This window comes from Prosopis cineraria, unplaced genomic scaffold (assembly GCF_029017545.1).
Source record: "Prosopis cineraria cultivar Desert tree isolate PC_DT_omini unplaced genomic scaffold, ASM2901754v1 PC8, whole genome shotgun sequence".
Classification (NCBI taxonomy): domain Eukaryota; kingdom Viridiplantae; phylum Streptophyta; class Magnoliopsida; order Fabales; family Fabaceae; genus Prosopis; species Prosopis cineraria.
The window spans coordinates 11,275,066-11,301,026 of NW_026555339.1; the positions used below are offsets into that span (position 1 = coordinate 11,275,066).

The following is a 25,961-nucleotide window of genomic DNA, read 5'->3' on the forward strand; positions in this document are numbered from 1 at the left end:
ACATTAAAATTACATACTCTTTTCTTAACTTCAATTTACTAACTCAGTTAAATCCTAATTTCAATTACAAATTTTTAATTTTTTAATACGAACCCATACTAATTCCAACCCAATCTAGATTAATTTCATATTTTGTGAAAACCAGTGAAGTGTTTGGCGGAGAAGGGCCCTCGCTGTTGGCTTGATCAAACTAGTGTAAAAGCCAAGAACAATCCTCGTTCCTAACTTGAGCGCGAAGAAGAGTATAGACCATTGGGAAAGCCGGAACAGAAGCGAGAGGGAAGAAATGGCGGAATCGTCAACGTCAACATCAGTGCTGGCAGCGAAGTCTGATGCTGAGATTGAAGAACTGCTTGATCGAATGCTAACTCGTTTGGCTCTTTGTGATGATTCCAAACTCGAACCTTTGCTTTCCAAGCTTCTTCCTCTCTGCATCTCCTCCCTATCGTCTCAATCCCAAGCTGTTCGGAACAAGGTAGCTTCTGAATGCGTTCGTGGCGTGTCGTTGTAGGCTTCAGCGGAATTTCGAAATTACATTTTTGCTTGAGAATGATCACTGCTCTTGGCAGTTTGCGAGATGTTTCAATGTTTTCTTTCTAGTTTTGGTAATATATATACGGATGGTTAGAATGAATACTATGAAGTGCTAATCCTGTATCTTGTACTGTTTTTATTTGTAAAATCTCCTATGATAAGTTGGATTTAAGCTAGTGTATTAAGTAGAGTATTGATACGCCAGCAAATTACTTCCCTTTTCAGCGTTGAAAGATGAAAATATACTCCTATGTAAAATATGTATGAATTTGCTTCAACAACAATAATTTTTCGAGCTTAATTACCATGTTAGCTGTGTTTCAGTCCTTTGATCTCTTGGCTTATTGATGTAGTGAAATAGATTGGCTTTATAAATAACATCCTGTAATTGTTAATTTGTTATCTTTTCAACAGGTTCTTGAGATTTTGAGTCATGTGAACAAAAGAGTAAAACTTCAGCCTGACATTGGTTTACCTTTATTGGAGTTATGGAAACTTTACTCAGAATCTAGTGGTGCTCCCATGATAAGGAATTTTTGTATTGTGTATATAGAGATGGCGTTTCAACGTGTAGATGCAAAGGTCTGTATATATGAACTTTTAAATACAGTGACTATTTGCTGTTGGTTTTTATCCCACAATGTTATTTTTGATACTGCTTATACCGGTTTACCATTTGACTGAAATTTCTACGAGAGATATATAATTTTATAGTGGATAGACAATTCGATTGTTCCAAAGCTTTATTTGGAACCCTTTTAAAGATCTGTTTTTCCTTGGCTTCAATCACCCGGCTCAAAATTTAACAGATCACTTTTTCTCTGCATGAAATCTAATATTTGATCATGTAAATCAGGAAAAAGAGAATTTGGCGCCTGTTCTCTTGGTGAACATCTCAAAACTTCCTCTTCAACACCAGGAAATCATACTAAGAATCATTGTTAAGGTTTTGACCTTCCTATCTCCTTTACAATACTATAATTAGTTTTCATATAGTTCTTGTATTGATGTTTTTCTCTATTTAGAGTTTGCAGGCCAGATAATGACTGTGACCATCCTATTTCTCTTTGCTTAGAGATGTTATTTTTTTATTTCTAAGTTTATATCGTACACAAAATAATGTCATGGTGCATTAAATAATATTTATGGCTACTGATTCCTGTATGATTCTTTAATGTATATGTACTTGCCTCTGCATGCCCCCGGCGTCCCTTTTGATCGATATTTCTTCAAACAATGAAACCATATCTTATTATCTCCCTCCCTTGCCATTCTCTTTGCTCTTGGATTGAATCTTGATGCCCTTAATTCCAGGATCATAGTTTTTTTTTTTAACTATTTTTTTCGGTAAGGGTGCCTTGTGCCTTATATAGTGACTTCACTTCTGTTGCTTATTCAAGCTAAAGGTTTTTGGTTTGGATACGTGCACTGAACAGAATTAATATAAATGATTTGCTTCAGATTCAAAGACCAAAAATTGCCTTTCTCCTTATATTCGTATATAATTTCATTGTTCTGAAGCACACAATCATCTTTTTCTGCATTGTGTAGTGACAACCATTTTGTAGTAGGATGTTTGGTATTTTCCAGCACTCAATCAGTTTTTCCAGCTAATCTGTAGAATTTTTAGCCGTTAAGTTTACTGGTTGTGGCCAGGAAAAGGAGCATAAAGTTCTTTGGAAGTGAGCTGTATTGGCTAGCATGCTGTGTCTGTCATTAGAAAGGAACGTGAGAGTGTTTAATGAGAAGTTTCTTTTATCACATCTTAATTGAGAGAGAATTTCTTTGTGTGGCCTCTTTGTAGTTTTCATCAATGGTCTTTTTAGGGGTCATCCTTTCTGGAATCTGGATTCACAAGCAACGGCAGATCTATGTTCCTTTTTCTTTACAGCTTTAAAGAAGTTCCTTAGCAAATTTTCCATGGAGACAACACTGAAAAATGCTTGACAACTTTGGTGACAATTTATCAAAAGAAATAAAATGATTAATAGGATGCTAGGTGCTTGACCTTACTCCTTTCCTCAAAGCAACATGCACTTTCAACTTTTCCTTTTTCTTTTCAATAAAATTTCTTTTAGTATCACAAATTAAATAAAAAAAGGCCATGCATGAAGTGCCTTATCGTGTCCCGGCCAAGGGCCTTAACTAACTTCTTGTGTGCTTGTATCATGTGCTGTGACTAGCTGCCCACAATCATATGTTTTTGAGCTCTTGCTAATGAATTTCTTCTTTCTCTTAGGTAGTTGGTGAATGCCACTCAAGTCAAATTAGTGACGAAGTTGCTGCAAAGTATAGATTAGTGACTGATCCACATGACAGGGAGCTGTTTATTGAGTTTTTTACTCACACAATGTTGTACCAGCAGGTTACTCAGAGGTTTGGAGCTACGTTGATTGCTGAAACTATCCTTGCAATATCTGAACTTGTTCTATCATTAGAATATTTTATTGCAATCTTATGTAAATTAAATGTTAGCTGATGATTATTTGCAGTGGTGGTTTCCCTTCTGGACTTTCAGTTTCTCAAGCCAATCGTGTTACAGGGAAACAACAGTTGCCAAGTGATAAACTTCTGCTTGGAAAGGTAACTATGTAACTGGTTAAATGATATTTTTCATGATAATATGGGAAATGTTTTGATGTTGTTGTTATTATTATTCCCAAATATTACATTTGAAAGGTGCATAAACCAAGTTGTAGGCTGCTTATGCTTGATATTTTACTGTTGTGAGAAATCATCGGATGAATTTCACTTCAAGGTGGTCTTAATATGCACTTAACTGCTAGTTATAGTTTGCCAAGTGATTGTGCTTAACAGACACGTATATAAAATTGCATCATTAATTGTTTGATTTGAAATTCAAATGGCCCTTGTTTTCGTTTGTCAAATTTTTCTTGGAAAAAATCAACGCTCCTTCTAAGATAAAGTTTGTTGTTTGGACTATATTATTTAATAGAATTAATATTCAATGCAAGTGATATGTTATTTGGAGGCTCAATATCACTAGATATTTGTGTGATGTGTTTTAGAAGTTCTTAAGACAAATAATCATCTTTTTCTACATTACGACGTGGCTTGGCAGATTTGAAATAGCCTTGTAGTGTTTTTATCGAGGGTGAGATTCGACTGCCCAATGTACAGGCTTTTAAGCTGTTAAGTATGTGGGTTTCAGGCAGAGAAAGGTGCATGAAATTCTTTGTTGGTGCTGTTTTTGCAAGATTATCTTTGGCTATGGATTTGTTGCAGGAAAGCATGGTATTCATGTTTGAAGTTTGGTGTCCTGCTTACTTTTTTTTTCTTGCTGATTGCCATATCAGATCTGCAATGACATCGAGCTGCTTTGCTGCATTTTTAATTTGAATACTATTTGGTTCTTTTTCTTAGGTTTCTTTCGGATGACATTTTATTCTTCCTTTTTCCTAACTCTTTTATTCCCTTTTTTTTTTTTCGCTTGATAAAGAAAAACAAAGATGCTGCAAGTGGTAATTTTTTTTTTTTGGTTTCTTTCTGTGTGCAGTTGGGTATTTTGAATGTCATCCAAGCCATGGAGCTGGCCGCTGAGCTTGTATATCCCTTATATATTGCTGCCTCTGTTGATTGGTATAATGTAGTTCTTGTGTTATGTGAATTCAATTGCGCATTATCTGACTCTTTTTACTGATTTATATCTTTTGGGTGATTTGTTTGTGGATTACTTGTGTTGTTTGATTGATTAACTCAAGCGAAGAGTCTGTTATTAAAAAAGGCGAGGAGCTTTTGAAGAAGAAGGCCAATGGTGTTAATTTAGATGATCAAAATCTGATCAACAGGCTATTTTTACTATTTAATGGTATGCTTTGTTAACTTTTGGCAAGTTGGGCATATAGGCATATGTTTCTATAAAAAATTATAGATATGGGGATATTGTTTTTTGATCTTCACATTCTGTACGTGACCATGTATATATGACTATATGTGTAAGGGTCTCGTGTGATTAATCTATTTGAATCTGCATGGCTCTTAAAGATTAAATTGACTTGCTAAAGTAATGTGCTTGAGAATCTTCTTGAATTCTGGGAGATTGTTCCTAATTGTCATTTCATGTTTCAAATGTTACTTTATTTCTTCTATGTAACTGTTGCTCAAATGTGACTTCTAGAATGCATTTTGTGTATTTGAGTTGTGCCCCATTGGCACCTTTTCATCTGTTGCTATTTTAAAAAGTTAGCGTTCTGTCTTCTGTTCTAGCATAAGATTAATTGAAGATTTTTTCTTAACTCTAATAGCAATGCTTAAAAATGAACATTATTTAGTACCTTAGGTGTAATTAAATTAGGCCACTTCAATATGCTTGACTCTTGAGATTTTTAGTCATAAATGTGTTCGATTATGCTACTAGAAGGTATATTTACAAAGTTGTTTACTGTTGATCTAAATTTAACTTTGATTATATAATTACCCTAAATGTACCCCAACAACTGCTTTAACACTTCTTTCATGCTGCGATATTTATATGGTTAGTTGTTAGATTGGTTAAATTAATTTGGCTTGTGCGTGCCTTTTTGGTTTTTGCTCTTCCATATTAGAGACATAGCAAATTCTTTGCATTTATGTTTTCCTTTGTTCTCTTCTCTCTTCACAGTTGAGCATCTGTACATGTTTGACTTTGATGTAGGCACTGTTGGAGTTGAAAATGTTGATCCAGAATCAAGAGTCAATCCTGGGAGCCCTGCACTAAAAGCAAAATTAATGTCCGTCTTCTGTCGGTCCATTGCAGCAGCTAATACTTTCCCATCCACCTTGCAATGCATTTTTGGTTGCATTTATGGTACTAGAATGTTCTATTACTTGGTGTTGCTGTCCGTATATTTGATGATATTCTTGTGTACCTGTGATATGGATGATTTCGTTGTTACTAGGATTGAAAGGAAAAACAATGTGATTAGCTATAGTTATATATCCATTCAAATTGTCGATAACTCAACGCTAAAGGGAAAGAAGGGGGATATCTGATTAGCCATATTTATATATCTAATAAGTTTTTACAAAGCCGAACTCTTCACAAACCATAAAAAATGCAACTTGCTATATGGGGCTTATAGCTTTCTTGGAATCCTTTAAAAACTTAAACCTCTGACTAAAGGAATCTTCCTCTTCACTTCAATTTTCTACTATTGATTTTCCCTTTCCCCCCCTCATTTTGAGATGTCTTTTCATGATTCTATCTAGTTTCATTTTAATTATGAAATATGGGGTTGGGGAGGATGGCAAAAGTTGAATTCCTGACCACATGTTTATTTACGCTTTATATCAAGGATTTTTTTTTCCCCAAAAGCATTTGTTGTTAAATGAAAGCCCATTAATTGTTCAATAATTTCTAACACAACCATACTCTTGAATGTAATAGGCAGCGGAACCACATCAAGGTTGAAGCAGCTTGGAATGGAATTTACAGTATGGGTATTTAAGCATGTGAGTGTGTTATTATTTGGCACTCGCTTGTTGTCTAAGATTTCCCTCTTTGAACAAACTATTTATCTTAAGCAACAATTGGGATATGATCCAGTTGGATATGATTTGTATTCTGGGTTATTTACACTAGCTTTTGAGGTATATACTATTTTTCACCCTGGTAAAATAATTGAGAGAGAATGGAAAGTACAAACTGTATTGATGTAACCCAAAAAAAAAAAAAGAAGTACCAATGGGGATCAAACTAATTACTGACCCAAAAGAGTAAACCAACTTCCTTGCATGGCAGACAAAAGAACTCCCTTAAGATATCCCAATGAGCTGAAATTTGTGCGTGGGACAGATAGAAACTGTAAAGTTTACATCCCAAATGTTAAATTTTGCTGAAACTGTAGAATTGGATGGAGGACAGGAAGAAAAAAATAGGATATATATTTTTTATCTAATTGTGCGTCCTTGACACTTTTGAACCTTAATTGTTCAAGGTGATGCTCCATGGTTCAGCTTTTGTACTAAACCTCAACTAATTTGATGAGATAATGATTAAGTTTCACTAAAAACTAACTTAAATAACTAACTAATTATTGATCACTTATTCTAACAGAAGCAAACGCATTGCACTGTTAAAGGCTTATGGAATGGATAGTTTATAAAATGCTACTTATATCATCATGCCTTGTCATATCCAATGAGCCAGAATGGGCTTTAAAGCTCCTGGTTGTTTCAAATAGACTTATGATGTTTGTTTATTTTCAAATTGCTATTGAGCGATCAAATGTTTATTCAAACTGTGAGAAGCGGATAACTCTGATAAATGTGTGCTACTTCTGGGGTTTTTTAGGATTCATATTTTGGAAGTTGCATTCTGTAATTTACTGTTCTATACAAAAATTTTATTGTCTACTTTTTGATCGTACAATTCTAATTTCTGGAAGTGCAGGCAAAAATTGATCAGCTTAGGTTAATGAGTCCTGTTATTCTGAATGGAATTCTGAAGTCCCTTGACAGCTATTCAAGTTTAGATGCAGGTCTAGTTTAGACAATGATATTGTTCCCTGAATTATTGGAATAGGATCAACTTATTTCATATTTAATTTTACCTATTAACTCAGATGCTAGTGCTCGGGAGGTCAAAACATATGCTTTTCAGGCAATTGGGTTGGTTGCACAGCGCATGCCTCATCTTTTCAGGTCTATACATTTTATTTGGTTGAATTTTTGCCTGCCTTTCACAATCCTTTGTACTTATAGATGTATATCATTCTTAAAGTAGTTCTTTTGAATCAAACTGTTAGCAAAAATTCAGAACTCTCTCCTACAAGAAGACTTTAGTGGTACTGGGTTGTAATTAATGCAAGAATATGTGATAGACATGTATGCCTCATGAGATTCCTTTTCTTGATGTTCATGTTACGTGTTTAGAGATTCTGAGACAAATTGTAATCTTTTTTGTATATGAGGAGGCTTGTCAGATATGAAATTGGACATTTATGTGCCCTTTCTTCTAGTCAAGATACACAGTTTGGGTTTTTATTCTTCCGGTATCTTCTCTTGCAAATCTTATCTGCTATCCCTAACTTATTATACAACAAGGGTAAGTGTCTTCTTGTAAGCTAATTTGGAATTCCAAAGCTTTTTCAAAGGTCAAATCCTTTGTCTGGACTCCGATAGTAGGTAGGATAAACACAATGATATATTGCCAGTATGAATGGTCCTTAAGGCAGTTAGATCCAGTCTAGAGACACCGCCCCATCTTTTTTTTCCTTTGTCAAGTAGCAAGCCATCTTTGGAACAAACTCCTTGGTATCTCTGGTGAGAGTTGGGGGTCTTTTGGTAGGCTAAATCAGTTAATTCAAATTCAATATTAAGGGTTTGGCGATGAGAAGGAAAAAAACTTTGTGGCAGTGTGCAGTATATGGGGTTTTATGGTTTATTTAATTGGAAAGGAATTTGGACATTTCAAGGGCATATTTTCTCCTTTTTCAGATATGGGATTGAACAGTGTTTACGCCTTCCCTTTGGTGCCTGCATATGGTTTCTTTGAAAGAAACTACTGTATCTGATATGCAATGAGATTGAACAGCCCTATCATATTAATAGGTTCTTTAGGATTTTTGTTATTTTTTTGTGTTTTGATATGTTCTTGTACCTTCTGGTCTGTGTGGATAGTGAATATTTTAACCTTTGGTTGGCCGTAATTTACTCTCTTTCAATAACACCCCCTTTTCTTTAAAATGTAGTGGATTTACAGAATTTTTATGAGCAATGGATTTGTCTAACCTTTTTTAACATGTGATCTGTTCATGTTAGTGGATTGGGGAGGAGGAAGGAATATAAAGCTTATTTCCTCACCATTATGGGGTTGTGGTATTTTTAGTTTGAAAGTAATATAAGAAAATTTAGTGAGCCTATTGTCACGGGCTGAGAGTTTGACGCAGCACACAACGCCCGTGCGGCGTCCCGAGGATCCCATAATCCTCGAGACCAGCCTTACCACATACGAATCACACTGGTTTCGCCCTGCCATGGGCTCATCAGGGAGGCGGCACTAGCCCCCGACCAGTCGTGCACTCAGCCCGAAGACTGAGGCAGAACACATCCAAATGCCAATGTCGCCCCCTTTACCCATATTGTGCGAGGCTAACCAGCGGATCGTTCATTACATTGGTCTTTACACGGTCACGAAGATATCATTCGTGACATTCTCCCACACCTAATCTAGCACGCCCTCGTGCTAGGGGAGAAAGACTCTGCCCAAAGATCGCACATACAGTACTGCCACAAACACCTCAGCTTACTGCTGAATGGCCACCCGAGTCCTGCACTCTTCGGACCCACTCGCACTCGCGAGCCAACAGGAGTGGAGTCGGCCACGGCCAACCTTCCCGCCCGAGTCCCTATTTTTGGACCCACCTACACCTCGCAGGCCTTTGGAGCAGTGTCGAGGTCAACTAGTCCCAACATGGGACTCCACAGGCACACGGCAGTAAAGTACGTCTTGCTCTGATACCACTCTGTCACGAGCTGAGAGTGTGCGGCGTCCCGAGGATCCCATAATCCTCGAGACCAGCCTTACCACATACGAATCACACTGGTTTTGCCCTGCCATGGGCTCATCAGGGAGGCGGCACTAGCCCCTGACCAGTTGTGCACTTAGCTCGAAGACTGAGGCAGAACACACCCAAATGCCAATGTCGCCCCTTTTACCATATTGTGCGAGTCTAACCAGTGGATTGTTCATTACATTGGTCTTTACACGGTCACGAAGATATCATTCGTGACACTATGCCCTTATTCTTCAAATCCCTTGTGAGATAGAGTTTTGTGCATTGGATTATTAGCTCATGGTTTTCTTGGGGTAACGTTTGGATTTTCATGAGACTTGAGTGGTCTATTGAGCTAATATTTTCTTCTCTTTACTTTTTGAATTTGTTGCTGAGTCTGCCATCCTCCTTGTGTATGCTCCTCATTTTCTCCCTTTATATTAATCTCTTCAAAAGTTAAAATGCATCCTTTGAATTTTCTAAAGTTCTCTTGACTATAAACTAGATCCTGTGTATTAAATTATTACTAATTGAGCTATTTCATGTCCTTTTAGGGAAAAGATTGACATGGCTGTTCGTCTTTTCCATGCATTGCAAGTTGAATCCCAGTCTCTTCGATTTGTTATTCAAGAAGCTACGATTTCTCTTGCTGCAGCTTACAAAGTATGTACTTTTCTCTTAATTCTGTGTGAATATGCTGTTAATTTATGCTTTTTTTCTCCAAAGGGAAATATCTTTGAAACTTTAGTGGTTCCCGCATCTCAGTATATTTAGTAATACTATTTTTTATCTATCTGAGAGTCTAAACAGTTCAGTGCTGGCCCATTATTTTTCTAATAAATTTAAGACTGTTTACCATGCAAGTTATGACTAAAATATTCCTTAAGGTTACACATAGGATTGCCCTAGTGGATCTTGTACAATATTTAATGTTTTCAGTATTAATGTTTCATACCTAGCATGGGTGCTTGTTCTTCACTTGCTTGGAGACTTTACCCAGTTCCCCACCTGCCCTCCCTTGTTCATTCTGATTGAATGCTCTTATCTTTTGTATCAGGGAGCCCCATTAACAGTGTTACAAGATTTGGAGGCGCTTCTGCTGAAAAATTCTCAAGTGGTATGCCTTTCAACTTGCTGACTCCTTTACTCCCTATGGGCTCTATGTTCAGATTAGTTTATGGGCTAGTTGTATTTCTTATCTTTTAATGTCTCTGCTAAGTTCTCTTCTTTTATTGAAAATTTATACAAGAACCAATTATACATGAAATTTTTTATGACTGTTTTTTACCCTTGAATATGCTGAAATATTCTTATGAAGATGTCAGTATGTCATAGTTGGAGAACAACTTCAACATGGTACTGGCTCCCATCAGTCTCAATTTTTTTGGACAAACCTTTTTTCAGTTTTTAATGAAACATGGATATGCCTGTAGAGGTTGCGGAATTTCTTCTTGTTTAAGTTTTGAGGCTTAGGCAGGAATGAGGGGAAAATCCTATAGCACTATGCTTTGCATGTTATTCTGTGGGGTCTTTGATTGGGACTTGGAATCAAATGCTATCTATGTTTTTTTTGGAAAGAAGTTTTGAGAGTTAGCCTAAGTTGTTGTCCATCCAGAGGGATCAGAAAATGTTCTTCTCTATGAATGTTTTATCATTTTCCTTGTTTTAATCTTCTCTTTCTCTCTTTGAGAAAGAAGAGGTATCCTATTTTTTTCCCCTCTCATTTCTTGTTTCCATCTTACTTTTTTGCTGGTAATGGCAGGCTGAAAGTGAAGTGCGGTATTGTTCTATTAGATGGGCCACGTCATTGTTTGACTTTCAGCATTGTCCAAGTCGTTTTTTATGTATGCTTGCAGTGGAAGATACAAAACTGGATATTAGGTTTTGCACTTGAATTTGCTTTATTTTATCTTTCCTATATTGTCAAGTCTCAAGATTCATGTCACATTATTTGTAGCTCCATTACATTTGAATTTTTTTTCTTTTCTGGTTTGTAACAGGGAAATTGCTCTTGAAGGGCTTTGTCTTCTTAAAGGTGATGGTCAAATTTCTGGCACTCAGTACCCAAAACTTGGATCTATGCTTGATTATATTCTTAAACACCAGCCAAAGTTGTTAGAGTCCAGCCAAATGAGAGAACATAGCCTTCTTTTTCCTTCAAGTTCATATGTGGCCATGATTAAATTTTTGTTGAAGTGCTTTGAATTGGAGTTCGAACAGAACAGTGCTTTATCATCTGAGTTTCTGTCCTCAGTAGAGAAATTCTGTTTACTGCTGGAACATTCTATGGCAATTGAAGGGTCTGTTGAGTTGCATGTCAATGCTTCCAAGGCTCTGCTTGCAATTGGATCAAATATGCCAGAGGTTTGTTGTTTGAGTTTCTTGATTGTTTTCTCTCTTGCTTTCCTGCTCTCACATTTGTTGTTTATAGATGGTAGCTTCAAATTATGCACAAAAAGTTTCATGGATTAAGCAACTACTGAGTCATGTGGATACAGACACTCGTGAATCCATTGCTCGTTTACTTGGAATTGTGTCTTCTGCTCTTCCTTTGCCTGCATTATCTGGTGTTATTTCTGAGTTGACTTCATCAATCAGTAGGACACATAAGTCAAGGTTTGAATGTCAAATCTTTAATTTTTTTGTTTCTATTCTGAAACTATCCTATATGCTTATATTATATTGTTCTATTGTCAGGTTTGAGACTCAGCATGGCTCGTTATGTGCAATAGGATATGTAACTGCAGATTGTTTGACTAGAACACCATCAGTAAGCTTCTTTAACTTATGTCTTGTAATATGTAAATGTAGATTGTAAAGTACACATGCACATTTGCAGGGTGGCATCAATTGACACATACATAAATTTTGACAATTTTTAGCATGAATTAGTGAGCGGGAGCTTTCAATCCAATGGTAAATATTAAATTTTGTCCTATGAAAGATCTTTTAAGGTGTGTGATGGATACTCAAGTGGGATGGGTAACTCTCTGCAAAAGTTAGTTATTGAGGGGGGAGAACCAACTCATGTAAATATCCTATAGAGTATCTTATACTATTCAATGTGTAGGCATCACCTACAATCCTAGTCTCCATCAATTTGCCTTCTTAAAGAGCCAATGTCCCTTCTACACTATACGACACTTGGTGAGACTTCACTCAACTTTGCTCGTTAGTATCCTTCTTAGGTAGGTAGCCCTTTCTGAAATTGTTGACAACCATACTTCAGTACTATTTAATGGGTACTTGAGGGATGGGCCAATGGGGAACTCTCCTTAAAAGCTAGCTATTGAGGTGGGATAACTTAAATAACCTCTAGAGCATCTCGTATTACTCAATGTGGAACTTAGACATCCTATACTACCTTAGTCTCCATCAATGTGTGATGAATTTAGTCCTTGTGGCCATATTCTTCTACATTAAAAATTGTTTCAGCAAAAGATTGGTGGACCTGTATTTTTATCTGCACTTAAAGCCCTAAGGGCTATCATGTGAAGGGGCATGATAAAATAAATAAATTATCTATAAGTATTCACTTAAAATAATAAATCTTTTAGTTGAACTGAATCTTTATATGAACACTCAATCTTTAAAACAACATATGCTTTATCAGATATAAGTAAACATTATGGTGTATGTTAGATTAAGTCAGACTGAAGAACTTTTCTGAGCCTATGTTTTCTTTTTCTGATTTTATATCAATTGTAATTTTTCTTTTCTGTGAAAGTTACTTGTCTTCTGTTCTGTTTCTCAACTCTTCTCCTCTTTCCCCAATCCAAACATGAAAGGACTATACTCTGGGTATGTTAGCTTCTCCACATGACATCACATGCACGTCTGTTCTCCAACTCACTTCATTGGTTGAAACAGAAGTTTTAGTTGTTCAATTGTATATGTTTCCTTGTATCTAATAAGGCTTGCTTTTGTTGTTGTATCTAATAAACATATGAATGCATATTTTGGCAGATCTCTGAAATTTTGTGCCAGAATACGCTTAGATGTCTTGTTGATGTGGTTATTTCTGAAACCTCTACGCTGGCTGCTGTGGCAATGCAAGCACTAGGTCACATTGGACTGCGTGTTTCATTGCCTCCACTTGTTAATGATTCTAGTTCAGGTAGAGTTTTTATATGATCACTAGTTTGTTTTATCTGTTAGCCATTGATCTATTATAGAACTGTATGATTAATCTGCAGATAACATTCTGATAATTGTGCGTGACAAATTGAGCAAGCTTCTTGTCGGAGATGACATTGAAGCGATACAGAAGATTCTTATATCTATCGGACATATATGTGTGAAAGAAACATCACCTAATCAACTTGATGTAGCACTCAATCTTATTTTCAGCGTTTGTCGATCCAAGGTATTTCAGCACAGTTCCTGACTGAACAAATGATCTTTTGCCCCCTAGGAAAATGCCAAAGCTGCTTTGCTACTTTTGTGGGGTCTAAACTCTTAAGGCACTTTGCTACTAGAAGCTGTTCTTAGAATTACAGCACACTTAATAAATATTGATCTGTTTTTCTACTTTCTTCACCGACCACAAGAAATCTTGTGAAGTCTCCTCTATCCTACTAGATAACCTAATAGGAGTCTTAGACAATGAAAGATAGTAAAGGGGAATGGTAGACCGGGAAAGTCGAAGTAATGTGATTTGCCTGCCCGGAGAAAAATAAATCCCTTTCTAATTGTCAAGTCTTTTGCAAAAAAGGGGTTCCAGAAAGACCAAGCTCACAAGTCACCCCTTAAAGGAATGCCAAAATTAGTCAAGGAAAATTTAAATTCCTTAACCAACTCATCTGATTCTTCCACAGTTCTCTCCAGATTATTAACTCCTGCCAACTCTCACGTGAAAAGCTTAATGGAGAGTTTAGTAAAACCTCAGACTTGTAATAGTTCAAAAATAAAATTGTCATTCGTGAACACCAAATGATAAACCTCTAAACTCTATCCATCCCAGCTGATAAATCTTGCACTATTAGTCTCTTTGAACCCCTGGCGGACAAAGTTGTTGAGAAACCTTTGATAATTATGAAAACCAAAAGGGAGTGTTAAGGGACTACGAATCTTTCTTTTTGTTTTCCTTTAGTAAAAAGAAGCTTCTTGTTGTCTTATAGTTATCCTTTTGGGGAGTTACTCGTCATCAATTTGTTTGAAATTTTTTCGATCTTGATGTTAAGCTCTTCTTCAGAATATTATAATGATGAAAGGTATAATTGATGAACTGTGTTATGTAGTGTTTTTGTTCAACCCTTAGCCTATTATTAATATTTTCATGAGTCAACATATCACCACAGGAATAGAGAAATGACATCTCCTTGCCTAACTTTAAGTTTTTGTCCATAACTAAGGTTCACTATAACAACTAAAAAGAAGGCAACAGAAGAAATGAGACCTCCTAGGCTCCTGCACAATTTCTTTATCTTTCCCTCTAGTTCTTCTATATTCTGACAAATATCTATTTAAAAAAAAAACTTAATTAAACATGCTATCATAGCGCCATATGCCTCAACCCTACAACTCCATTATGAGGCTCTTACTCTTACCATAAGTTGTCATTCTTCCCTAGCCAATTTAATCATAGCTTTTATTGTCGACTAACCACCTCCTTATGTAGTAATTCTTCTAATTCATTTCTTCAGACTTTCCAAAATATATAATTTAATATTTCTTGCATAACTTTTGTATTTCAGTTAAATTGCAGCATCTGAAGTGTCACTTGTGTGTAACTAAACTTTCAGGCTGAGGACATACTTTTTGCTGCTGGGGAGGCTTATCATTTTTGTGGGGCGGTGTTCCTGTGAATGCTGATATAATTCTAAAAACTAACTATTCTTCGCTATCTATGGCTTCAAACTTTCTCATGAGAGATTTGGAGTCTTCTAAGTTAAAGCAGTTTCCTATTGAACAAACAGAAGTCATTGAAGATTTTCATGCCTCTACAAGAGATGCAATTACCAAGAAGCTCTTTGACGATCTTCTATACAGTAGTAGGAAAGAAGAGCGATGTGCTGGAACTGTGTGGCTTTTATCGCTTACAATGTATTGTGGACATCATCCTACTATTCAGCAGATGCTTCCAGAAATTCAGGTTTTGCATTAGGAACTGAAAATTTACCTGTTTTCATACCTCTCCTGATTTTTGACAATTACATTAGTGACAGTATTGTAATTTTTTGTAACCTCACATGCACATAGCTGACCAATATTTTACTTTAATTGTAAAATATTGAAAGATGTCACATGGATCTGTTTTAATGATTGCATTGTAGCTGATATTGTTTTCATATTTAAATGTATTATATTTTTCCTAGAGGATGGAGTTAGCTTTGATAATGTGCTTTCTGTCTTTAGAGTATCTGAATTGGTTTCTCCTTTGAAGATTAATTGACTGAAAGCAGTTTTGTAGGGCCGAATGAAGACAATTATGTTTCTTTTTCCTTTGCTTCTTTGGCTAATTGTGAGATTCCCTGGTGATTTGTTGCTCTGTTCTCTATCGACTTCCTTTCTCTCAAATTTATTTATGTATTTATTTATTTTTACTGAAGAGAGGTATGGTGTTGGCCAAACTGGTCTAACCAGTCCTGGTCCAATTTGGTCTAATCCTGTGTCGAGTTACCCTGGATCAGACTGGGCTTCAGATTGAAATTTTTGAACCTGGATAATTTTATAGGCCAGGCCTCAACTTGAGGTCAAACCTGGCCTGGCCCATGTTTAGCCCTGTTATCAATGGCCAGTTTGGATCAGTTGGTTTATCTTTATGCATGGTTTTGGGAGCATGTAGAAAAAGTGGATCAGTGGTTCCCTCTTTTCAATGCTTTCAGTCTTTGTGAATGAGGAGCCTAAATTCTGATATGATGCCCTAGGGCTTCATTGTTTTTGTGTGTCTGGTTATTCAGTGATTTTATGTGTGTGTGTGTGTGTTTCTATCTTCTATGTCAACTAGAGTGTCATTAGGATAGGCTAGGTGTTTTTTAATATTAGTAAAGATGCTATCCTTTTCCTTCTAGGACGTTAACTTTTTAGCATCAGAATGTGTGTGTGTGTGTGTGTGTGTGTAAATGTATGTGCTTACCTATTGGCTATTCTGGATCAATTGAATAAAATCAGAGCAATTACTCTCAACTTTCACCCATTAATAAAATAATCAATTAAGAATTTAATCTTTTGAAAAGTAAACTTTTAAATTTATAGGTTTTTCATGTCCAACAATGCCTATCTCCTGGCTTGGTATAAATTATGATGTAGGATTTTATCATTCTTGAGGGCGTCCTTATTGAGTTTGAAACATTTTTTTTATTCATTAGATTTAGAAGATTTGGCAGGAGTAAATAAGGGGGCAAATTTATGAAGATGTATAGTTAAAGATGATATTTGGTATATATTACTAGAACTGAATGGTCATATTTTCAGGGATGGTCATATTTTAGAGGTTTCTTCAACTGAACAATCCTTGGCAGATATCTTGTTATTGGAATCTTTTGGAGCTTTGCTCGTGTTTTCTCCCAGGGAACAATTCTTGACAGACATGCATAGGAGTAGATGTCCTATTGTGCATGTTGTTATTGTGAGTTGTTATGTGATACTTTTTGTGATTAATGTGATAAGCCATTCCTCATTGTGAAATCAGAAAAATCCTGAAATTATAAAATCCAAATACCTTGATCTGTAGGATGTTCTCTTGTACCATATCCTTGGTGTAGCTGCATAAAGGAACCTGGAATCTATATTTAACAATTATCGTGTGAATGCAGGAGGCTTTCTCTCACCTTCTTGGTGAGCAAAATGAACTCACCCAAGAACTGGCCTCCCAAGGCATGAGTATTGTGTATGAGCTTGGTGATGCATCTATGAAAAAAAATTTAGTGAATGCACTTGTGAACACTTTGACTGGCTCTGGGAAGCGGAAGAGAGCCATCAAAGTGAGTTGTTAATTCCGTTCTGATTTTCTTCTCTTCTCTCATTTATGTTTGTCTTTAAACCTGGATCTTTGGAGTTTTGTTTGCAGCTTGGGGAAGACACAGAAGTATTTCAAGGTGGAGCTCTTGGTGAAAGCATTAACGGAGGGAAACTGAACACTTACAAAGAGTTGTGCGGATTAGCAAATGAGATGGGTCAACCAGACTTAATTTATAAGTTCATGGATTTAGCTAATTATCAATCTTCCCTAAATTCTAAGAGGGGTGCTGCTTTTGGCTTCTCTAAGATAGCAAAACAAGCAGGGGATGCCCTTAAGCCACATTTACATTTATTGATTCCAAGGCTTGTACGCTACCAATTTGATCCTGATAAAAATGTGCAGGTATCCTCATGCAAATGATTTTTTTAAAAAGAAATTATAACATTTAAAGCTATTACATACCTTTTGTACTTCACATGTCCTTTTTGCAGTTAACACTTTCACTTCCCCCAAAAGGGCAGCGAATGGATCAATGGAAATAAGTTTATCAATTCTTCCCTTGGTTATTAATTTTGGGTTCATTACATTTGTTATCTTTCTGTTTAGGATGCTATGGCAAATATATGGAAATCACTAGTGGCCGACTCAAAGAAAACCATTGATGAAAACTTAGATCTCATCATGGATGATTTACTTCATCAATGTGGATCTAGGCTTTGGCGCTCACGTGAGGCATCGTGTCTTGCCCTTGCAGATATTATCCAAGGACGAAAATTTCATGAGGTCATCAAGATTATTTTCAATTTTTTTGATCTAAGATAAGAAACTTGAAATTTCTATGTTAAGTAAACAATTGCATATGAATCACTTTGAAATATCTTCAAATGGAAAGGGATAATGTTCAGCATAATATGCACATGAACTAACTATTTAAACTTCAGCCAGTAAGGTGGGAAGACTTGCAAGTGCCTTTATCTATGCCAAAACACATTAGACGTCAGATTTAAAGGATGATTACCAGATGTTGCACATAATATGAGTTGTGTATCTTTTGAGTGTTAAAACGTTTTTAGCTCCATAGGAACTATCTGTGAGTAATATCCTTTAACCTTTTTGTATTCTGGTTCAGAATTTACAGCATTTTCATCAGGTAACTTTATAAATGCACACACATTTGTACACTTAGTCACTCACAGTGAGAAGGTAAAATAAAGAGGAGAAAACCAGTTTGACTATAGCAAACTTGAGAAACTTGGAGCTGGCAATTTGGGTGGCGTGGCCTCATTTGGATCAGGTGTAAAATGCTTGAATATATAAAAAATCCCATATAACCAAACCCAGCCCTAACAAGCTAACACCTTGGGCTTTCAAGCTTATTTGAGTTATCCTGAATACTAGAATTGTTAAATTTTTCTTTATTTTTCTTTTTTTAGCAAATTTCAATATTTTTCTTAAAAAATTAAGATTTTTCAATTTTTACCTTATTTTAAATTTTTTATCAATAATAAAAAAGAATTCAAATCTCTCTGAACTTATTCGGGCTACCAAATAAAGTTCGAAGTAAAGAAAATTTTTTAAACTCCCAAGCCCAGCCCTATGATTTTTTGGGCTGGCCTGTTGCCCAAATTATCAGCTCTAGGGAAACTAGTTGATCTTGATGTATCTCAACCATCTTAAAGTACCTTCAATCTTGTTCAGGTGCATAACTTTTGACTTGTTCTGCAGGTTGGAATGCATCTAAAAAGATTATGGTCTGCAGCATTTCGTGCCATGGATGATATAAAGGAGACCATCAGAATTTCTGGAGAAAAATTATGCCGCGCTGTAACTACGTTAACAACAAGGCTTTGTGATGTTTCTCTAACTGATATGACAGATACTCGCCAAGCCATGGATATTGTTTTACCTTTTCTTCTTGCAGAAGGCATATTAAGTAAAGTTGATAGTGTTCGGAAGGCATCAATTGCTGTTGTAATGAAGCTTACAAAGGTGTGGAATTCTCATGTGTTGCTTTCAACACGTGTGAACATTTTTATGCTCACAGGAGGGGATTATATGTGTTGGCTTTTTTTCTTTTGTGACTCTTAGGACTTGTTTGTTTAAGATTAAAAAATAAATATTTTTTTTTTGATAATTCAGAGATTTTATAAAAATAAATTTATTTTGTAGAGATTTTATGAAAAATAGGCATTATTTTATGTTTGAAGTTGATTATTATTTAGTTATTTTTAGATTTTTACGATATCTTTGCAAATCTTTGTTTTATAAAAATGATTTGATATTTAATTATTTTAAATTTTTATGATATTTTTCATGTATATCCGCATGTTTATAACATTTTGTCTCATCTACCATATTTGATTATTTTCAGAAGTTACTCAAAATAATTAGATATCTACTCTTTTTGTTTTCAAATTTTGATTATTTTCAAAAGTTCAAACAAATAATATAAAATTTTTTAAAATAGATTTTTTTAAAAAAAAAGTGATTTTTTATGGAAAAAACTTAAACAAACGGGCTCTTAACCTGTTCAGTTTGCATCTTATTAGCAATATCTTCAGCCTTGCACAGATCTCTAGTAATCCAGATCAACTAATGATATTAAAAAAAATGAATTTGATTTTGGTAAGTAGAGGATGAGAGTGAAATTGATAGCGTGCAGAGTCTTAGAGTCCTGAAAGATCTTAAACCTGATTGCAATAGATGCATGAGAGTGTGGTCTTTTGGCTATTCTCTGTCTACTTATTTCACTTGATTGGTTGTGGCTGTGAGGTTGTCTAGTGTCCATAGTCTTCCTCATCTGGTCATCAATATTGCTCTATTATAATTTCAGTTGGCTAAAATAGGTATGCATTAGTCTTATACTATCCTGTTTGGTATATTTTTCTCTTTTCTACTTGACTACATCATGAACTTTGTTAGCTGCATTTTACGTTTTTTCTCATGGTGATTATGTTAGGTTAATCAACTTTTTTATGGATCTTGCCACTATATTGGCGTTGTGTTAATATTTTCTTCTATTGTTGAAATCAACTCATTTTCTAGCCTTTTTTGTTATTGTCTCTCTTCAGCATGCTGGAATTGCAATTCGTCCACATTTGTCTGCATTAGTGTGCTGCATGCTTGAAAGTTTATCAAGCCTAGAAGACCAAGGACTCAATTATGTAGAGGTTGGTCGACTAATATGTCCTCTTCTTAAATTTGAAGCTCACTTATTGACTTTTTTTTTTTTACCATACGATTATTAATCTTCACTTTCCTAGCGTCACGCGGAAAATGTGGGAATTGAGACAGAGAAGCTTGAAAGTTTGAGAATTTCCATCGCCAAAGGCTCTCCTATGTGGGAGACTTTGGATTCATGTATAAAAGTTGCTGATGCAGAATCTCTGGGTGCTCTGATACCGGCACTTGCTCATTTAGTGAGATCTGGAGTTGGCCTCAATACTAGGTCTGTTTCTACACACCTGCTCATTTACCCCATTCTTGCTTGCTGAAAACACTCCACTTGAGAATTTTGATATCATTGATGATCTCATAGTTTTACCACGAGATGGTGAAGCTTTCTGACGTGCTATAGAGCTTTCAATGTTCTTTGTGATCACCTCTGTTCTCCAGAATTTCTTGCTAGAATTTTCTCTCTTCATATTTTTTCTCCTGGCTTTGTTTTCCTCCTGTTGTAATAACTTGCTGCTTTAACATGTATGTCCTTGTGTGCAAGTATAATTTTTTAAAAAAAAAAAATTTGAAATATTTCTGTACCATTGCAGGGTTGGTGTGGCCAACTTCATTACATTATTGCTCGAAAGGATTGGTGCAGACATGAAGCCATATGCTAACATGCTTGTAAGATTATTGTTTCCTGTTGTTAAGGAGGAAAAAAGCAATTCTGCAAAACGTGCCTTCGCTGGTGCCTGTGCGAAAGTATTAAACTATGTAGCAACCTCTCAAGCGCAAAAACTAATTGAAGACACTGCAGCTCTGCATGCTGGCGACAGAAATTCTCAAATTGCATGCGCATTTCTCTTGAAGAGCTATTCATCCATGGCATCAGATGTTGTCTGCGGATACCTTGCGGTCATAATTCCAGTTGTTTTTGTTTCAAGGTTTGAATAGCTAGTCTATATTATTCTTCCTTAACTTTTGATAAAAAAATAAAAAGGAATTTATTGAAGAGAAGAGAAATACAAAAATAAGGACAAGTTTTTCCCAAAATAATTAAAAAATTTTACAGACTCGTTAGCTCAAGAATTTTCCAACCTCATGAGTCCTCAAGAGAAACCTGCCTTTAAAAAAAAAAAAAAAAACACACACACGCACACACATTGCAGAGAGGCCAGAAAGCGGGTGGGAAGAAATTTTTCTCGAAACACATACATTCCGTTCTAATTAAAGATACAGAAACCAGCCAGGGAAGCAGGTGCAAAGAACTTTGTGCTTCATTTTGTAGTTGAAACCAGTGTACTTATTTATTAAAAACTTGTAGATTAGGTGGACATTCAACCTCCTGCAAAATATCAAACAACATGTAGGAAATCTGCCAAGCCACTTCAGAATGCAAAAGCAAATTGTTGTTGTTGTTATGTGTTTTTGAATCCTAAAATTATATCTTTTCCTTCTTTGTTTCTGTGTGTGTTCCTATTGAGTCTTGAGTCTATTTGTCAATAACTTACCACATCTTTATATCACTGGTAAAGGGAAATGTTTATTTTTATGCAGGTTTGAAGATGACAAACATGTTTCAAGACTTTTCGAAGAAATATGGGAAGAATATACCAGTGGAGAACGAGTCACCCTCCAATTATACTTGGGAGAAATTGTTTCACTTATTTGTGAACGTATTTCATCATCATCATGGGCAAGTAAAAGAAAGGTTAGTCTTGCCTTTCTCTTCTACCCATGTCTTTATAATTGATTTCACCTCATTGTAGTTTAGCATTTTCATGTAGATGTTTGCTGATTTTCATTGCTGTACCTGCAGTCTGCACAGGCTATTTGCAGGCTTAGTGAAGTTTTGGGTGAAACTCTTTCTTCTCACCATGAAGTTCTGCTTAACTCTCTCATGAAGGAAATTCCTGGTCGTTTATGGGAGGTAAGAAGATGAATAAGTGCCATCAAGTGAAAATAATTCCACTTTATTTGTTTATTCTAGTGTGGCAGGTGAAAGGATGTTCTAGTGTTGGCAAAATAGCTTCAGTTTAATGTGCTAGTTCCTGACTAAAAGATAAATATGACAGGGAAAGGATGTCTTGTTGCTAGCGTTAGGTGCTCTATCTGCATCCTGCCATAAAGCAATTTCTGCTGAAGGCCCCTCCTCTTCTGCTGCCATTCTGAAGATAGTTTCATCTGCATGCACTAGGAAGGGAAAGAAATACCGTGAAGCAGCTTTCTCCTCTCTCGATCAGGTTAGCAATTGATAGTAGTACTTGCTAGGAATATTTATATAAAAGCTTTCTTCTTTAGGGCGCCCTATTTGGTATAGTCAATGCACAAAAATTGATGTACATAATGTCCTTCACACCTTTGTCATAACTCTCTTTAGGTATAAAAGATGTTTTTTTAATCTACACAATCACTGTTTTCATTCATTCCTTTGTTCATTCTATTTCATTTTACATACTGAGGACTTCGGATGAAATTGTGTGGTAGACCTATTGGCATCCTCAGTCCATTATAAATAGCAGTGTAACATTTCCATTCCTGTCTGTTGTATAACATGGCAATTTTATGCACATTCGTGTAATATCCTCATAATAATTGTTAAAAGTTGGTCGGTTTTGGAATGCACTGATATTAATCCTATTTTTTTTCATTCGTTGTCAATAAATGGGAACTTTTGTGCGATGTCTACATCTATATGAATGACAGACAATGAAGTGACAGTAAACAGAATCAAAATTTTGTGATAATATCTCTTCAATATTTTGAGAATCTAGTTGGAAGGTTAAGAGAGATGAGCATCTATAAGAATAATGAAAAGAACAAGATTACTGGAAGAGGGGAAAGTTTATGAAAGTAAATGGATATATCCTGCGCAAGCTTCTGGATCTATTGTTCTTGTAAATTAGGCCGAGAAGATAGATAATTTTGGTCTAGTTCACCCCCTTTTCGTGTAATTCATGATAAATGGAATCCTGAATCATTTTCCTGTTTGTTTTTCAGGTTATAAAGGCCTTTGGCAATTCAGAATTCTTTATTATGGTTTTTCCTTTGTTATTTGATTTATGCAATTCAGACCTCAACAAGTCTCTGCCAACACCTTCAATCAACGACGCTGCTGAAGCAGGTTATGACGAGCTCTAGATCCTCAATTATATGTTGCTCATTGTGCTTGTCTTATCTAATAGGATATTATGTACATCCATCAATTAAATTTTTAATGCAATCGAAAGTGTTATAATATGTGGCAGCAGAATTTATGAAATCAGTATTTTGAAACTTGATCTTATTGAACAATGTCTTTCTATTTAGTATGGCATAAACTGCTATAAATATTGAAGACATTTCTTCGATATTCATTGCCACTTCTACTGGCTAGCACGTGTGTGTGAACATATCCACTGCACGCATGCATACATGCTTGCTTGCTTGCATATACGCAATGTTAACTTCTTGTGATGCAATATGTGGCCACAATGCCCTTGAAAATTCTTTGTACTGGTGGTAGCGCGTTTGAATTCTACTGCCATCTGTCCTCGTTGATTTAGAATTTGCTTTCATGTTTAGTGCAAGGAAATAATAGAAGTCCAAAGATCATTTACCTCTCTATTGTGGAAAATCACATAAAATCAATTAGTTAAGTTATAGCAACAACGATCTTTCGGAATGTCTTTACACAACACATATAAGATCATCATCCTTTCAATGCCACTTCCAAGTAACCCCACCTGTCAAAATATGCCCTTCGTGATTATCAGTTCGGGCGTGCTTGGCGATAATTGATTTATCTTTTTGACCAGTTTTACATGAGATATCATTATCTTGTAACAAATGGAACGGTTCCAACTTTAAGAAGATAATGTTTCATGCTGACTTAAGCGTTCTACAGCTCAAGACTTTACAAGTATATTGAATGATTTACTTCTTTGCAGATTCGGACGTTGCTGAAAGTGGTTTTGTTCCTCACAACAAAGTGGTAGACTGTTTGACATCTTGCATTCATGTGGCACATTTGAATGATATTCTTGAACAACAAAAGCGCTTAATACACATGTACTCTATATTCCTCTCACCAGGGCATCAATGGAATGGTATTCTTTATGTTTCTTTTTATAGTTCATTGCCATTTGTTTTTCTATCTTTGTTAAATAAGTCTACGTTGTGCAGTCAAAACTGCGGCCTTTTTATCTATCAAAGAACTATGCTCAAGACTCAAAAATGCCATGAAGGATTCCCATGAAACTTCCGAACTTGCTGGTGTAACTACATTCGTTCAGGAGGTAATCAGGGTTTATTTATGATTTAGTTTCTGTTAACTTATTTAATAATGATCTGAAATCAACTCTACTTGTCTTCAGATGTTTGATGTCATATCCCCAAAAATACTTGAGTGCATTAGCACAATAAAGATTGCACAGGTATGCCACTATCTTGTTCGTTTGAGCAGTATTCATTAGATACGCCATCTCCTCATACCAAAATAAATAAATAATATAGTATGGTATAATTAATAATAATAAAGCGGGGGGGAGTACCTTTCTGACATTGGTTTGTGGAACTTAAGGGTATCTTTGGCATGTATTGTTGGCCAGCAACTATCTTCTGTTATATGATCAAAATGTGGCTTTTGAGCATACGTTGATGATGTTATTTTGTCTGAAAATGTGGCCAAGTTGTTAGCTATGCTGATCAAACAATTTATTTATTTCAAACATATCCTTGAAGTTCCTCAAATCAATGTAAAAAAGTACTTTTTTCCCAATACTCTTATTCATCATTTATAATGGTAACATGTTTAACCCTTGGTTATTTTTCTGATTTACTCTTCAGGAACAATAACAGTTAAGTTCCAAAATCTTCAATTAATGATAATTTAAGTTATCGATAAAATTTTTAGAAAAATGAGTTGTAAATATTGATTCTAGCAGTTATAAAAAAAAATTTTTTACAATATAATAATTACATTTAACACATTAAATGTTTATTTATAGTTGAAATTTCTAAATTTATAATTATTTAAATTAATATTTTTAACTCATTTTTTTAAAATTTTGTGTCGGGGACTTAACTTTTATTAATTAAAAGTTCCAGGGCTTAACTGTCATTCTCCCTGCTCTTATTCTCCATTCATTTGACTTTTCATCGTATTCTTTTCATGTCTCAACTAGGTTCATATATCTGCCTCAGAATGTCTCCTGGAAATGCTCGAACTTTTCATGGACCAGCCTCAAGTCAGTGCCATCAATGAAGGATTTGAAGGTGAACTTCGTCATCTCCATGAGTTTGAGAAGAATGGGGAGGCAAAGTTGCTGTTGAAAAAGTGTATTGACGTTGTTGAAGACAGGAAACATTAATGTCACAGAAAAATTCCTCTCATACATGAATTTCTGTTGACAAATTAGGTTAGAACTTAATGTCATTGGTGGACATTTGTGGGAGAATTATTTATGTCAAAATTTACATTTTTGGATAAAAGTTGCAAAATTTATAATTAATATTCTCTTCAAATCACAATATAAGATCTCTTCTAGAAATTTTTGCTTGGTCTAAAATATAAGACATTGGATAAATTTTATAATTATTTTTTAAACATACCTCTATTTCATTTATTATTCCTTTTGAAAAAAATGATGTATTAAAATTTTAATTATTATTATTAAGAAACTTATATAGGGTATTTAGTGAGGGTGTAATTGAAAAAATTCAAATTTTTTTTAAAAAGTAAGGTTTCAACTAATATTTTTTTATAACTGTAAATTAGTTATCAATATTTTATATTTTTGTTTAAAGGGAGTAATAGTCAATCATGAATATTGTAATTTCATTTAATGTTAAAAATATTTATCATAGATAAATTTCATGTAACCTTTTAA

The 25,961-nt window shown here is 35.2% G+C and overlaps 1 protein-coding gene across 1 annotated transcript; it reads left to right on the forward strand.

Moving 5' to 3' along the window:
- Positions 1 to 164: 164 nt before the first annotated feature.
- LOC129318037 (uncharacterized) lies at positions 165 to 25,583 on the forward strand. Its single transcript, XM_054962537.1, is given in 36 exon segments — positions 165 to 475; positions 949 to 1,116; positions 1,391 to 1,480; positions 2,774 to 2,910; positions 3,027 to 3,117; positions 4,052 to 4,134; positions 4,257 to 4,363; positions 5,189 to 5,341; positions 5,921 to 5,985; positions 6,926 to 7,013; positions 7,098 to 7,176; positions 9,584 to 9,692; positions 10,087 to 10,146; positions 10,792 to 10,910; positions 11,030 to 11,393; positions 11,461 to 11,645; positions 11,727 to 11,799; positions 12,996 to 13,146; positions 13,226 to 13,395; positions 14,774 to 14,801; positions 14,804 to 15,123; positions 16,787 to 16,954; positions 17,041 to 17,334; positions 17,539 to 17,715; positions 18,658 to 18,921; positions 20,004 to 20,102; positions 20,196 to 20,380; positions 20,700 to 21,035; positions 21,649 to 21,802; positions 21,911 to 22,021; positions 22,167 to 22,334; positions 23,092 to 23,215; positions 24,021 to 24,179; positions 24,256 to 24,368; positions 24,447 to 24,506; positions 25,257 to 25,583. Coding segments are annotated over 36 exon segments (5,427 nt in total). The 5' UTR covers positions 165 to 286; the 3' UTR covers positions 25,443 to 25,583.
- The last annotated feature ends 378 nt before the right edge of the window (positions 25,584 to 25,961 follow it).